A 16,611-nucleotide genomic window follows, 5' to 3' on the forward strand; every position below is an offset into this window, starting at 1 on the left:
TGGGGACCAACAACAATCAACAATGTGCACCAAATCTATACCGTATGCTCTGCTACACCAACATCCCGCATCTACATCAATGGATCCTTTTCATCTATCTATTCAAGCATGCAACACAAAACGACTATTTAACTAATGCGAGTATGTAAAGATGTGTTCGTAATGCCAGCAAAAGTAAAAATATTCAGATTCTTTATATAAATGAAAGCATCATACCACATGCAAAAGAAATGTATGTATAATGGCTATCCTAAGTAAAAATGCTTGGCTATTGTACTTAAGTATATTTGAGTAAATGGCTTCAATGCACCACTGATCACAAAATGAAGAAAAAATGACATACAACTGCATAAGACCCATTGGTATTTAAAGTATTTTTCATCCTAAAATCACCCTGATTTCTTTAGTTAGGTCCCCCCACAGAAGGAAGAGCCGAAGCTACCGAGTGAGAAATCATTGATTCCACTGCCTCAGTCTTAAGTGACATCAGTTACTTACTGACATGTAGAGGTGCAGCAATTATAAGTCACCCACTTGAAAAGACATCTGTGAGGGATAGACCCGTATTTCCTAAGTTCCTCCAGAAGCCTCCTTGCTCCTTGAGTTGCAATTAAATGATTGAAAGATCCTACATCTTGGCAGAGGAATGATTTCCGGGTCACAGTAATAGAGAGAATGCAAAGGAGCATTAGTTAGCATAATGAAAAGCACGCATTGATTCCCCCACCCTTTACTCTATACTTACCCATGCGCCCTGAGTCTTTATCCCCAACAAAGGACCTGTCACCTTTACCCATCACTACCTGATCCCCAGGCCCCATGACTGCCACTGCAAAGGGTAACTGTGCTTGTCTGACCACTGCTTGGAGAGCAGCAGCTAGACAGGCGGACTGAGAGAGGCAGATTAACTGCGAGAGAGGATCAGATGAATTCTTTATTTGCCTCTTTACATGGGGAGAAAATCATAGGGAGCACAGTGGATGTCAGAAAGGAGAGAAAAAGAAGAGGAGTGCTGTGGGTAGATGCTGTGGCTGATATGCAGGCGTGTACTGAGGAGATGAAGCGCCTTCAGTCCAGGAGGAGGTAAAGAGGAGTTTGAGTGAGGCTAACACAGATAACCAAAAAGATAGACAGTGATAACAATAGTGCCCTGTAGCACCATTCACTCATGCCACTGTCACTAACTTCAAATACTTAATTCTGTGAACCTAAAACTCTGCTAATCATTAATTCAGTTTGTAGCAATCCAGACACTGAGATCCATCATGAATAAAGAAGAACTGTCACGTACAGCAAAGGTGATCACTGTAAAGACAGGGCAGGGTGACGACTGACCTTTTGTCTTATTTAAAAATCAAAAGGGTGCCACTGCTAGGCCCGCTGGGGATTAGAGGTGGGTTGGCTGGAGAAACCAGGGTTGGCGGTGGTGTCTGAGTGCCATCGATGACCCTTGACCCCTAGGGGCATGACGGGTCGGCTGTCCCGAAATGTGTCAACGATAGTCAAGCCTTCCCTCTGCATTTCGCGCAGGCAAAACCTCCCAAGGCCTCCGTCCAGTAATGATTTATGAGGCAGGGTGCTATCGACACACGCTTAGCCCTAGGGATGAGCCTAAATGGTAGTTTTGACACCACTGAGGGACGAGGTTAAAGGTGATCAATAACAAGCCACTGAAGGCACAGAGACAGAAGGACAGACAGAAGGGGATAGAAAGGGAGGTGGAAGCAGAAGCTCTTTTAATTGGCTTGTGCTCATTAGTGGGGTCTTTGTACATCCTCGATTATTTTGTGCACATCCTGGGCTTTAGCTCTTGGTCACACATGTATTGGGTGTTTTTTCTTTCTTGTACTTTTTCAGCTGATATCAAAATGCATTCATCGAAAATGTCTGGTTTAAAGTTGAACCTAGAAAGTGACTCAGAGTAGAAGACAGAAACATATTTTGGTTCAGAATATTCTTGCATATGATTACTATTATTGTCCCCATATTTATCTTTAAGAAAAACAATATCATGAGGTCTTCTCCAAACCTCCTTATTCTATCTGCTTGCTTATTCACAAATCTTCTCAGAAACTTTTCCTCATTGTACCCTCCCAAAGCTTGTAGTGACAGGAGTAGTATTATTCACCCCCCTTTCTACATCACCTACACACACACACACACACACACACACACACACACACACACACACACACACACACACACACACACACACAAGTAGTGGTGGAGTATCTCTCAGAAGTGAGCTGATTAGGCCTAAGACTGGAGACTGCTTTGCCTAATCATATCGCTGCATCCAAATCATCTGTGTACATTTCTAATTACATGGTGGCATGCGGTGTCCTTGAGCACAGTGGCAGTTCTCCATTTCATCTTTGTGCTTTGCCTACCCACACACACCCCCACCCACCCCCATTTGCCTTATTTTTCCCCTCTCCTCTCCTCATTCCTCCATCCTTTTTTATTTATTTCCATCAGCCTTATCTTTATTGTTGTTTCGATTGACTGTGAGCTGAGCAACCGCACTCATTTGCCAACCGATCTTCGTCCTTTGAACTCAGCGTAGCAGGGCAAAGCCGACTGTCTGGGGCAGCAGGATCATCTTTGATGATCTATTTATTGTCCGGCTCCAATTTGCAGGGCTTCACAATGTGATATCTGTTCCATCATGCATAACAGGAACGATCAGTCGTATGTAAAGGACAACGGCAAAGATAAATTGTTTAGGTTTGGGTTATAAGCCTGGTACACAGTGCAGAGCAAACAACAGATCAGCTCAGGGTGAGCAGAAAGATGATCTTTCAGCTGTTCCTATACGTTTTTGAACACTGACTAGCCATATTTTTTTTCTTTTGAATACACATGACTGAAGAAAGGCCCTGAACATCTCAGTGTGCTCGAGGTTCAGATGACCTTCCTACTCTGGTATGTGTCTCTTTACTGCAAGGTCTTGTCTTTTCTTTTTCTCTCCTCTTCTCTTCAGTAAACCTTGTAATTGAAGTCAAGAGATACTGCAACGCCTTCACTACAGCTGACAAAGGACTGGCATAAAGGCGAAAAGAGGGGGCAACCTTTAACATATGACTACTATGTCCTTTTATGCAAAAATAATTAATTTTGCAACCTTGTGCAGTAGTCTAAAGCAGCACTTTTAGAAGTGCCACGAGGTTCTGAAAATAAAATAAAACCATCATTATTACTGCTTTTGCTTAGTTAGAGAACAATCCCTAATACATTTCCTTTGGTTCTTTTCAACCTTTTTGCCTGACAGCCCACAAAATGAAGGCAGCTTTTGCAGTACAGATGATTGTATTTTTCTTGCCTTTCCCACTCTTTTCTCATCACCTGCTAAAGTTGTCACAGGCAATGTTTAATGCCTACTAGCTCACTGAATCACTAGTAATTACTGCTACTGAATGCTTCTAAAGTATGACTTTCGTCTCATTGTATGCCACCAACAGTAAAATCTATGTGCAGCTGCCTGAAGGCAAGTTCCTGAGATATTAGTTCTCCATTCTCAGAACTGTTAGTCACACTGACAGACACCTGAGGCGATATAAAATGTCGCTCAAAGCCATGACAGAGGGAGACGGGCTACTTCTCTTCTTCAAAACCTCTCAGTGAGGAGCAAAGAGATACAGTGAGGAGGGGGAGTAACTTTATAAACCTGCACTTATACCCCTTCGCATATGGGGGCCATACTTTGGAGTAGACATGAAGAGGTAACCCATATAGCTACAAGGTCCAGTATCATAAATAACACAAGACTTCTCCTCTCCCTTCTCCGTCTCCTTCACTTCACTGCTGGAGTGTTTCATATGGTAACTAGGTGTTCACTGTGTGGCCACATTGTTGCCCATCTTTCAAGTGGCTCAGAGGAGGAAACCTTGAGGTAGGGGAAGAGAAGGAATTTTTGATGAAAAAATGCATTATTCTGTTCTTTTTCCAGTTTCCAACCCCACTTTCTCTACCGCTCGCTGTGGGAGAGGAGTATTTATTACATAAACGGTGAGAAGAGGAGAGGAGAACTCGGCCAGAGGAAGAGGTAGAAATGGAGAATAAGGAAGCTACAGGCTCTGTCGCCTTCTCTGCACTCCTACCTACAGAGTAATATGATAGATGTAATTTGTTACAAATATTGTCGATGCCATCCTCGTGCACTTTGATTGCATAAAGATGTCAGTATTGATCCAGCAGAACTTCACCATTAACTGCAATAAAATGAAAATGGATACACATGGGCATACCAAAGGACAAAGTATACTTTGGTAGCCACTGCGACTTATCAACACTGTTTAAATTATTCACCACATTTCTTTTCACATTTTTTTAGAACGTCTAATATTAAAGAAAATCATTAACACACCACTGTGTATTAAATCTTGCTTCTTTGTCTTAGTTCCCTTTTTTTAATGGATATATTAATGTTTTTTATGAGTAATAAGCAAATATTGCCTTTGAGTTGGCAAGTTAGAGTCGCTAAACTATGAGTAAATATTTACCAAAGGTTTAACTATTTGATCTTACAGAATCCCTTCTGGTCCAGGTCTTCTTCATCTCTTCTACAAATGCTGCTCATCTCTGAAAGGGTTCTTTTGGATAAATTAAGGTAACAGTTAAAAAGACATGTTTTGCTGCACAAGGTTGTATGACAACCAAAATGAAATTTCATAGCCTGGAAATGTAAAACATGGGATTACGAAAGGCTTGTTACCAGCCTATAAAGCAGTGATAAATTATTTAGTAAAAATCAGAACATTAACAATATATAAACCCCTTAAAGTATGTCCCAGTAGACGGTGGTACCCAAAAGCTACATGCGTCTTTGCCACTAAGTAGCCTGACTTTCCAGCATCACCCCAAACCTCTCCATGAGAATGAGCTGGAATCCCAAGAATCCCAGCCTAACTTATTCAGCTGCTCCTATTATTTCCATAATTGCCAGCATTGTAGTGGTGTTTGTAATGTCATTAATAGCAGGCGTTGGCGTATAATACGCTTAATGTTATTTATCTGTTGGCAGATAGCTTGATGCTACTAATCCTCATTCATTTGCTGTGGATCAATGCAAATCCGCTAGTGTGAGTGAAATCCCCTCCCCCTCCAAGAGCCGATGGTTCCTAATGTATTTTCCCACCATTAACCAGCCATAATCCCTGCTAATCATCACTAATCCACATCTCCTGTGTGTGACGATACTTCCCTGATGAAGGAGGCATTGGTGTTCATCGGCGCCCGGGCAGTGCTGAGGCTGGAGCTCCACTGCAAGGGCTGCCGAGGGCCCCCTCAGTAGGAAAGCAGACTGCTGAGAGTGAATGAGATGGAAGGGAGGAAAGAATGAACTGCAGTGATACTTAGGTCAAATACCTGGGTTTTGCTGTTTTGTGATGAGTTCTCCTCATGTATTATTGATTTAATGGCATAATGGAGGTTGTGTCCCTCCATACGGTGCAGAATAAAAATTGCATATCATCAAAAAATAACAGTTGGTGTGAGTCACCACAGTCTCTCATGTCTGGTCAACTGTGGATGTCTTCTGTTTAGCCTTCTATGTCCCCTCTGCAGGCCTCTGTGCATTTGCCACAATTTCTGCTGGTCACTTTAGGTGGTTTGTGAGCCTGATCTAACACAGGCAGGCCTGTTGTTTGATCTCTGTTTGACTCACCTATAAAACTTTTAATAATGAGAACAAGTGGCTCATTGAGAAGCTGTTTACTATGAAGAGATGAACTGGATGCAAGGCTGTGCATAAAAAGTCATTCTCAACAGTTTATCAGGGTGTTCCTCAGCTCAGTATGGGCCTTTGGGGGGCGGGTAACATGACAGTAAGCATGACTGATCCAGGTATAGCAGAGGCAATGAGTTTGTGTAACCTTATTTAGCTGGAATCTATGTATTTTTCATGTAACTAACATTTCATAAACAAAAATCTGTATTATACTTGGGTAAATAAAAAAATTATAATAGTGATTTCTTTTACTATTATTGCTATTATCATTAAAACACTAAAGCTTTTTCACTGTATCTGGATAAAATCTCTCTAGGGGGGTGCCAAAAATGCTACAAGCAGCAAAAACCCTTTTAATGTCTATCAGAGTCATAAACCTTAGCCCAAATGAATTTATGTATTAGCTTGATAGCGGACTAAAGGAAATAGAGCGCAGTGTTTTGTTTAACTTTTGTAAAGCTGTTTGAAGATTGGCCAGCTAAAGGTTCTGACACAGCCACAAACAATGAAGAGAAATAATCTCGTTCCTGATGATTATTGGAATATTACGTTCCTCGTTTTAAAGCTCATTTGACTTTGAAGTACCCCGGTTTAGCCAGCAGGGGGCGCCTGCGACTCGCTGTTGTCTGGCAATTGCTTTGCTTCCTAATGTGGCCTCTTCTCCCACAATTTGACCACCTCAGCCTATGAAAAAAAAAATAAACTTTTACACTTCCATCACAGAAGCACCAAAGATCGACTAAAAAACCCCCAATACAATCTGAATTTTTGTTTTGTTTTTTGTTTCTCTTGTTATTTTATCGCAGTTTTCCAAAGGCATGCCATGGATGAACAAATGATGCTCACAAAATCATGTTTAAAATTATTCGGAACATCCTAAATTGAAGGAAATAATTCACGAAGAGAAATTTTAACGTTGGTGCATATATATGTATACTAACAGACGAAGGCATTATTTATTAAGAAAGTTAAAAAAATTTAAAAGTGGCTAAACTGAACGGGACACAAAACTTTGCATTGCGAGTTCCTGTACGATCACCACAAAAACCATGAGGAAATGCGTAAATATAAATGTGCAATTATTAATAATATGAATTTACTATCCTCTACTAAAAGAATAAATTCATCAAGAAACGCAAACTTTAGATTTTAGCTATAATCCCATTTAGTAGTGGCTACTTCAATAAGAGAAATCAACAGTAAATCTTTTTAATTTTCTCGGTTTTCGTCATGTATCAATAAACAGTAAATTTTCTTAAAATATCCGCAGCTGCACAAATTTCACTACATATATGTTGGTTTTATCTACACATGCAAATGTAAAAATAATGCTTTCTGCCGCTTTGTTCCGTTGTAATTGACAGAAGGCTCCATGAGGTGAGACTGTATTTAATTTACTATTTAGTGATGTCGATTTTTTTAATGCTAGAAACACATAAATATGCTGCCTGTTTATTAGGCTTGTCTTTATCCTTATAAAAGTTTAGGGCCCGTCGTTTATGTCGATCCTATGGGCCTGTGTGCCTTTTCCTCTCTCTATCTTTGGAAAAGAGGCTGATGTTTGCCTGCAGGCACTTCTGTCTGAGATCAAAGATTCATCACAATTCGCCTTTTAAATGCCTAAAACACGTCAAGTGATGATCGATGCTTTTTTTTATAAAGAATACAGCTCAAATTATAATTCCAGAAAGCATATTTTAGCTACAAACGCCTCTGTTAAATAATAGTAATAATGATGATGATGATGATGATAATAATAGTAATAATCACTCAATGAAAAGACAGTAATTCCGTATTTATATTGCACAATTTAATACTGCGTTTACACAAAGATGTGAACAACGTCACAGACTGTGAACTTAGCAGGGAATGCCTGAGGTAAAATACTGTTGTCTATTCCCCTTAACAGCACATGTACACAGCTTCTGATTTTAAACGATCCCCTGTTACATAACGAATCACTGCTATTTAAAATGAACACATGGGGTGCTCACTTCTTCCCGATGCTCAGCACAGTGAAAAGCATTCAACTTGATGATCAGGTTTATTTTTTTCTTGCCTGGTGATTCTGTAGCAGACATCAACAAAAGACGAGTAGTTTGGATTTTAATGAAGACAGAAGACCATTTCTTGTATATATGTTTTATGTAAGTAATAAAATATTACTATAACATAAATATAAATGTGACTTTGCAGTCTACATTTAGCAATCAACATACAACCAATGTAGTAAACAAAAAGGAAAAAAACATACTGAAGTCCACTGCAACGTAACCATTAACAGAGCTGAACAAAAAAGCTCCAAACACTTTTAAGAAATAAATATATATATATATATAAATGGTCAGATTCATAAATGAAATCATATTAAAATATCTTCTTGGAATTAGTAAGTGTACAAAACTGCCCGGAAAGAAACAAAAACGAAAAAACAAAAAACAAAACAATATCTCGGAACAAATACAAGTTTACATATTAGACATATTTACATATCGGAAATAATCCTGGCAACATTTTCTCTAAAATCTTTATTATTATCATTATTTTTTTTCCTGGAAAAAAAGTTTCCCTCATCTGTATTGAATAGCACTGCTGTAGGCTTTTGGACTGGTCCAACACTGAGATATGACACACGACACATGAGATTTTCAGATTTCCTTATAGATCGGGAAAAAATAAATATATCTAAAGTAAATCCCTTCATCGCTTACCCTCAATGAATGAATTGTAATTTTCTTTTCTCCGATTCCAGCGTTTAACTATAATACAATGACAATGTGAAACAAAAAAACTGAATTATATTAAAAAATAAAATAAAAATAAAATACACACTCGGAGGAAAACAAATCATGTACAGGCGTCATATTCCGACATGGGGCACTGAAGTTACCTGAGTTATTATAACTTTTCATATTTGACCAATCTCTCAAAATGTTTGGGATACAACAGGATAACAGGCAGTAAGCAGTGTGGGCTGACAGCGCTCTGTGGTGATAACCAGGAACCTGTAAACATGGGATTTTTAGGCTTTTGTGTTTAAGCCTAATGAGATCAGCTACACTCACACTTTTATTAAAAACATAATATAGCATTACTAATATTAACGAAAGAATAAGTGCTCCATGCAAAGAAAACAATAATTTTAGAACAATCAAAACCTCCAAAAAGAAAAGAAAAGAAAAGAAAAGAAAAGAAAAGAAAAGAAAAGAAAAGAAAAGAAAAGAAAAGAAACGCTTGCTTCTAATTTGGTGCTTTTTGCAAATTTCGGCGTGGTCAGCTGCAAAAAGCTCGATTTTGTTAAGGCATGCAGTCAGAACTTGGATGTCCTGTTGCACTTGCACAATTTCTAAAACGTGTCTGGCGTTATTTGTAAGTGTTGTGTTTTCGGGTGCCACAATTTCCATCACTCCTCCAACCATCAACTCCCACTGAGTAAACAGAAAAAATAAGAAATTAGCGGTTGCTCTGATGAGATACAGTACCCATAGCAAATAATGAACAAAATCATAGACACTTTGCAGGAAGAGAGACACTGAAGTTAAAGAATTTCCCGAACCAAAACATCACACTTAATATAACAAAGAAAGTATACACTAATATTCAGATAACCAGTTTAAGCCTGAAAAAAGCTAAATGTTCATTCAGTGTAGGCTTTTCATCTCCAGTGTTGATCATTTTCAGGCTACAACCTCATTCGGGTCAGCGCCTACAGTTCATGGTACACCAGGAGGAGATGGACTCAGTTGCCACATTTAATTACCCCCTATTTGGAGCAGCCATTGGATATCAAATTTACTTTATATGCATGTCTCCTCTGTAAAATTTTGGTAAATAAAGATCTTTGTTTCACTTTAAATGCGCACGGAATCAGTAATAGCGAATTTTTTTTTTCTTTTTTATGATTCTTTTTTTCTTAACGTTTTTTTCCTCTTGCCATCTATTTGATGAGCACACGAATCGCGAATACTAAAGGCAAAACTGATCTGTTCAACTTTTCCACGTCTCTTTTCTCTCAGGAAAACAAAAGCCAAACTTAAATACTGTAAACTCCATAGCCCCTTTCCCTTTTCTATCCCCCCGCGGAAATGCTCGGATTGTTCATGAAAACAGTCACTGCACAGGACTCTGTAGTGTGCGGTGTAGAGGAGGGGTCTCTGCTTGGGAATATACGTCCTCCATATTCGGGTGAGGGACCCCCACTGGTGTCATTCTTTTCTCTTTTTGTCTTCTGTTGCAAAACCAAACACGGACAACCTCTTTATCCAACTGCAGAGTACCGGCTAAAGTGCTGATTTCATGAGCAGATGGCTTTGGGCATTTTAAGAAATGATTTTCCAGCGCCCCTTTCACAGCCACTTCGATGGAGGTCCTCTTCTTTCGTTTCCTGCCCTGCGCAGCAATCTTGTCCAAATTGGTGGGACTGCCCGTGTTTGAGTCTGTCTCCTCCAGCCACTTGTTAAGGAGCGGCTTAAGTTTGCACATGTTCTTGAAGCTGAGCTGCAGCGCCTCGAACCTGCAGATAGTGGTCTGAGAAAAGACGTTTCCATACAGGGTGCCCAAGGCCAACCCCACGTCCGCCTGCGTAAAGCCAAGTTTGATCCGCCGCTGCTTGAACTGCTTGGCAAACTGCTCCAGATCGTCGGAGCTGGGCGCGTCCTCGTCCGAGTGATCCTGGTGGTGGCTGAAAGCCTGCTGGGGCGACTCCATCTGGTTGTCGTGGCTGGCCGAATCATCGTGGAGTGGGTCCCGCATGCCATGGTGCAGCGTGCCGGGCTGGGGACTCAACATTGCGTTGAGGTTTGTGTATCCAGGCTGTGAGTAGACAAGTGACTGGTGGCCGTTAGATGCTGGGGACAGCGGGGATAAGTGGTGCGTCGTGGCAGGCGCCCACGAACCATGGTGGCCACTCTGCGCCTGCTGGTGCACCAGGTGAGACCTGTGGTGGAACCCGTTGCTCAGGTCCTCCCTGCTCGCCTGCACGCTGGCTTTGTGCTCCTGTCCGATGTGGGTGCCGCTGGACCAGTCTGTGTTGGAGGTTGGCAGCCACTGATGGTGCGTCAGGCTCATCGGGTGTCCCGTGTTGGTCGCCGCAAGCCCTTGCAAGTACTCGTGGTGCATCATTTTCTGTACCTCTCTGTAGGTCGTCCCCTGGTGCATCCTGTCCGAATCCGGATGCATGAGCGGGTTAGACGGTAAGGAGTTATTCCTCGGAATATACTGAGCTGTTGTCGCCATGGCTCCTACTTCGAAAACTGACGAGCACTTCGGAGGTCTCCAGGCTTTAGAGCCAAAACGCAACAACCTGCTCTGGGAGGTCTTGTGGAAGAGCGAAGACACGCCTCCTCTCCGCTTGTATTGGCTCCTCTCCGATTCAAGCCCACTAGGGACACACTCAATAGACGCAGGGGTTCAGAGCACGGTGCAGCGCATTTTTCGCACAGAGCTCCGATCTTACATATGTTATAGAAAAACATATGTTCTATTTAATAAATGTCTCTGAGTTTTTAACAGTAGTTTCTGCAGCTCGTTTTGGCGAACCTGCACACAAGGCGCGTCTTTTAATTAATTCATTTTTTTTAAACTTTTTTTTCTCTCTCTCTCTCATTTCATCCAGTTTTCTCCAAGGAAGGTGAGCAGGGCTACAGCAGCGGGGTTTGATTAGGTTTCCTCTGGTTTAGATCGGTTGTTTTGCAAATAACCACGTGGGGGAGTACGGAGATCTTTTTGAAGGATACCCCCCACCCCCACCTCCCTCTAACACACACAGATGCACTTACAGACACACACCCGTGCACCTTTATAATAGGTCACTGATGATTATAGCGCTCCTCGTTTTAAACAGATTATAAGGCGCGCTGCTCCAGTTCTGCAGCCACCCACACAACGAGAGGCGTGTAAATAATATGCGACGTGTCTGTGGATGCTGTCGTAAATGTGTGACAAATTCGAAAGCATTTGCTCTGTTTCAAAGCCTCCGCGTGTGTCATTTATTTGTATTGTCTCGGTAATTTTCAATGTTGTGTGATCTCATCATCACCACCCACTTAGATCAGAAAGGCCAAAACGTGCTCCTTCCCTCCTTAGCCCTCCTCCCTGCACATACGTTGAGTACAGGTGACAGAGGTGACATATTATAGCGATGCAATTTAGTCCCATCATTACGCCTCTTGTTTTGATATCCTCAAAGCCAGACTGCCACATCTGATAATTACCATTTATAATCATAAAACAATCTTTATTTTTTTAATATGACACGGACTCTTCGCTGCCAAGCTCTTGGCTTGCGTCTTGGTTAATCTGGATATTCCCCAGCCCTGGAAATTTAGATTTAACAGATTCCAGATTTTTTTTTTAAAATTGTTAATTTTTTTAAGTCTATATTCTGATATCATTTACCTCTCGAAGCATTTTACTAAGCAGCAACTTGGAGAGAGAAACCTTGTGTTTCTTTCTCCTGGCTCCTTCCTCACTACCTCTCCCGGTTGATCTGATTATTTTTCCCTTCACGTTTTGTCCCAATAGCAAATTACCAATTCTATGAATTGCAAAGCAGCCTCAGAGACGCTGAGGGGTAGAGAGAGAGGGGGGGATGCGAAGATTGAAAGGGATCTTTGCAAACACAATCACGTTCTTAAATGGAAATGCGGGGCTTTAAACAAATCTTACATCTCTCCCGTTCCATTCGCCTAAAACTCTGCAATCAGGCACATGTTCCGCTCCTTCTAAAACAGGAGCTTTTTGGAAGGTTTTTCAGGCGCAACAGTCCCATTTTAATCATTTACCTGAAAGCAATGTTTTGCCTTTTTATCTCTGCCGCGTGTTTGTTTGTTGTCATCTTCCCCATGCGATTATTCTCTTTCTATTTACAGTACGACTCAACTCGAGTGTTCATTTTAATCCGGGAGTACAAGACTAAAAGGTAAGTTGTCTCCTTTCTGCTGTCACTGCGTCCTTGCTGTACTCTTGTCTCCAGCGTTAACAATGTAGCGAGTGTGTGTGGCGTGAGTGTGTACGTGTGTGCGGAAAATGTTGTCGGGGTCACAGGTGCTCGTCATCATCTCTTGAAAGGCGTGGTTTTTGTCCACCCATCCGTTATATATTTATTTGGAATGAGTGGGAGACAGTCCCCGCGAGTTATCTTCGTTTCATCTCGGAGCAATTTATTAGTAACAGAGTCTGATATTTGGGTATAAGATGCAATGTAAGAATTTAAGAAACACGACTCGTGATTGATAAGTTACACTTGATGTTTCCCTTTAATTCTTAAAAAAATGAATAGTTTGCATGAGTAATTTGTCTTTATACATCATAAAATACATTGATGCATAATTACACTATGTATTACCACATTTATCAACTAACCTTTACGTAGTTTAATTAATATTTTATGCAATACAACGCAGAAATCTGAGAAAAAAATTAAAAGTAACATGTATGACGAGGATGACAAAGCCCCTCTAACGCGACCCCTTTAATAAAAATCACTGTCTTTCCTCTGTCTTGAGAGACCCCGGGTTTGCGCGTCACTGCTATAAGAGACCAGAGCTCCATGCAGCTCTCAGTTAATGAAGATGCGTTAGCCATTCAGTCATTCTTGTCCCCAGTCTATAAAAAGCAGTGGTTTCTGCCTCACAGACCCAGTCTTGTGCTTTGCCATGCCAGCGAGTAGTTGCTGGAAAAGAAAGGTCCAGATGCTTTGGCCCTTTTGTAAAGAATATGGCCTTGTGTGAGCTGAGGTGCATTTTTGCCAGGATGCGCGAGGTTTCCATGGTGCGCTCGATGAAAGGGATCACACAGAACTTAGTGGTGAATGACAGGCCGTACAGGAAAAGCGGCTGGAAATGAAGGCGATATGATGGATTCAGAAAAAAGAAAGAAATTACGAGGCACACTTACAGTGGAACCGCAGAGATGAGGAAGTTGGGTGACCTCTTTTACCCGAAATAAGTCCCCTTTGTGTCACCCTGAGAAGACAATTCTCTGATTTATTCTGTACTTTCTTGCGAGCCCCTTTCCTGCGATGCACTGACAGATTTGGAGAGACAGTGTAACGAAATCTGAACAACAGAAAACTAACCAAACAACGTTTTCCCGGACCGCTCACAATTTTAGAATATCCGTGCTTCTCTAATTAAGGTTGTTGTTTAGGAGCAGAGGCATTTTTCTTTTTGGGGCAGTCACGTGTTAATCTCCCCCCTCAATCCCAATCTCTTTAAATGCAGCAGTTTTTGCCAGGGCGCAACTCAGCCAACAAAACCTCATCGACCCTTCAATTAACCAAACCCCACCTTTCATTTACGCGCTGCCTTGTTGTGAGTACAGTTAGGATGGGAGGGATGCATTAAAATTAAACACGACAAATAGGATGATTATAAAATGATCTCACAGCCGTTTCTGTATCTCGAATAAAATGTTGCTGGAGACAAAGTTTAAATGTTTTATCAGAGAACAATTGAAACAAAGTGAATATATATCATTTCACAATGTAACTGATTTTAGCAGCAAAGCTTTACATTAGATTTTTTTTGCATTTCGAGGTTTTAGTAGTTTCGACATTTAAGTCCGAAATAAAGTTAAATCGGGTTTTGTTTTCCACAAATATATCCGAAATAAGACACTCGCGTTCCTAAAACGGCAGCGGCTTCATATTAGATGTTTAATACAAGTCTTCCTCAATTCCAGGGGGAACATTTCGAACTGCCACAAGCTATATTTAGATTTTAAAATTCATGTGATGTACCCCTCAACTACCGCGAGTAGAATAATATCCACCAACTCACTCAATCAGATAATTGTAATTCGTTTCCTTTTTCTTTTTCTTTTTTTGACAGACATGCGTAATAGGCACTAAATATGCAATTGTAATTAAAAAAAAAATCCTGTTTGCCCATCCATTCTGAAGACCAAAATCGTCCCGTGCTTTTCAGGTAACTTTTTTCGCTTTCTTTTTTGGCTAATGAACTTGGGCTATTCTGCCAGCATCCCCCTGAGAATGCGACGGGGGAAAAACGCTTCTCTTGTGGTAAAAGGTGCGAATTTCTTCCTCTATCTCCCGGCTAATTAGGCGGGGTCTGAACACGCCAGAATGAATATTCATGAAAGCACCGGCGCGCAATTAGTAGTGGAGAGAGTTCCCAACTTCAATCCCCAAACAACGCAGCTTGTACAGGAACGGGGTACCGGTCCCCCCCTACTCCATGTGTCTCTGCTTCTGCTCAAGCACTCTTTGAGCCCTCACTTGTACTTTCAGCTCTTATCAGCCAGTCTCCTGCTCCCCTTTTCAAAGCAGCCACCATCACAAGTGATTTGTCCACTTCATATAAATCTCAGTGTTGTGAACAACAGCTAATCCAATTATATTTCTCAATAACTTTTTAAGTGCCCATAAGAGTTATTCTATTTCCTGTGCCAGCAGAGCTTTTTGAGTTCACTTTTTGACATACAAGCAAAAATTTCAATTCAATTTTAAAAGACTCCTCGTAAAACTCCACATTTAAAGCTCATGTTTAGAGTAGAGCACAAATGTGCTTATACAGAAAAACAACCTGCACAAGCATCCATCACCTAATGACACAGATCACCTGACATCACACACAATTTTGAAAGCATCACACCTTACTGTTCCAAATCCTCTGAATTGCTAATATTCTTGCTGCACACACCCCTTCCCCCTGCCTAAAGCCTCTTTCTACCTGTCTAGCAGTTTTGTGTGTCATGCCAGTGTGATCCTTAGCCTATGTGCCTGGTTTCCTGTCCATCCATCCGCCCGCCAAGGACCCACAATCCTCTGCTTTGAATTCAAGGTGATTCTTATCCCCGACACCCTCCTGGCCCAGCGCGTTTGCCTCTTGCCTCCATAAAGACGTGTTTATGTATGTATGTATGTGCAAAGGGGAACACGAGGAGGTTTTTCAAGGGTTGGGGGGAGATAAGCAGAGGAATTTGAGGCCAGTGAATATGGATGGGGTCCCAGCTTTTAGAGAGGACCGCTGATAGAGAGGTAAACAGCTCCTGGCCTAGAGGAGAGTGCAGGGGGGTGGCTGATGCATGCACTGGCATACATTTGGGGCCTAAGTCCATACCCCCCCTCTCTGTCATTCACTCCGCATCTCTGAAGACTATCTATCATTATTTCTTCAAGTTATTTTGTTGTTAGAATGTCGAGTGTTTGCTTTGGACAATCTTGTGGATTTTGATTATTAGGTTGCATTATCAATGCGCGGGAAATGATTTTTGCAAATCTGACTTTAGGCTGAAAAAGCCAAAAGTTTTTGGGTTCACTTTGCTGATAGTGCATTTTTAAGATCAGTGCAGGCCAGGATTTAACATTGGAATTGTTTCTGTCCCACTGCCATGAAAACAAATGTAACAATGACCACTGTTGCCATCTTTACTGAGCATCAGCTGTACCCTACACAGCCCACACCTCTTCTCTTCAATATCCTCTTGTTAAAATGATGACAAGACTGGTAACACATTGATCTCAGACTCAGACCATCTCTCTCTTTCTGTCTGCTTTTCGCCTGACAGACCCTGCAAGGCTGAGCGGCTTGCCGACATGAAGGCCACGACCCCAAAAGGACACGGCAGGAGTGAGTCGACGTGTCTCACATATTGTCAAAATGCATGTGTGTGCGCGCAGAAGTGTGCAAACATGTTCTGTGGGAAGTCTGTTGTTCATGATCGATCATTGTTCGTGACTCCTTTTGCTCCATTTCAATCTTTCATTCTATGTAAACCCCTCTTCTAGTTTCCTGTATGTGTGATTGTTATTTGCTTGTGTAGATACGATGACACTGCTGGAACTTTCTGACTCACACGATTCTTTTATTGATTATTACTGTTAATGCTAAATATCTTATTAAAAAGCCGTTTTCAATACC

General features: G+C 41.3%; 1 protein-coding gene across 1 annotated transcript; it reads right to left on the reverse strand.

The window, feature by feature from the left end:
- Nucleotides 1-7,854: 7,854 nt before the first annotated feature.
- Nucleotides 7,855-11,000, reverse strand: pou3f1 (POU class 3 homeobox 1). The gene has a single exon (XM_085471912.1). The coding sequence runs from the start codon at nucleotides 10,961-10,963 to the stop codon at nucleotides 9,839-9,841; it is 1,125 nt and encodes a 374-aa protein (XP_085328038.1). The 5' UTR covers nucleotides 10,964-11,000; the 3' UTR covers nucleotides 7,855-9,838.
- Between the last annotated feature and the right edge of the window lie 5,611 nt (nucleotides 11,001-16,611).

Source organism: Copadichromis virginalis, linkage group LG11 (genome assembly GCF_057382275.1).
Source record: "Copadichromis virginalis isolate Kocher_CV1m ecotype Utaka linkage group LG11, C_Virginalis_male_GT1.1, whole genome shotgun sequence".
Lineage (NCBI taxonomy): Eukaryota > Metazoa > Chordata > Actinopteri > Cichliformes > Cichlidae > Copadichromis > Copadichromis virginalis.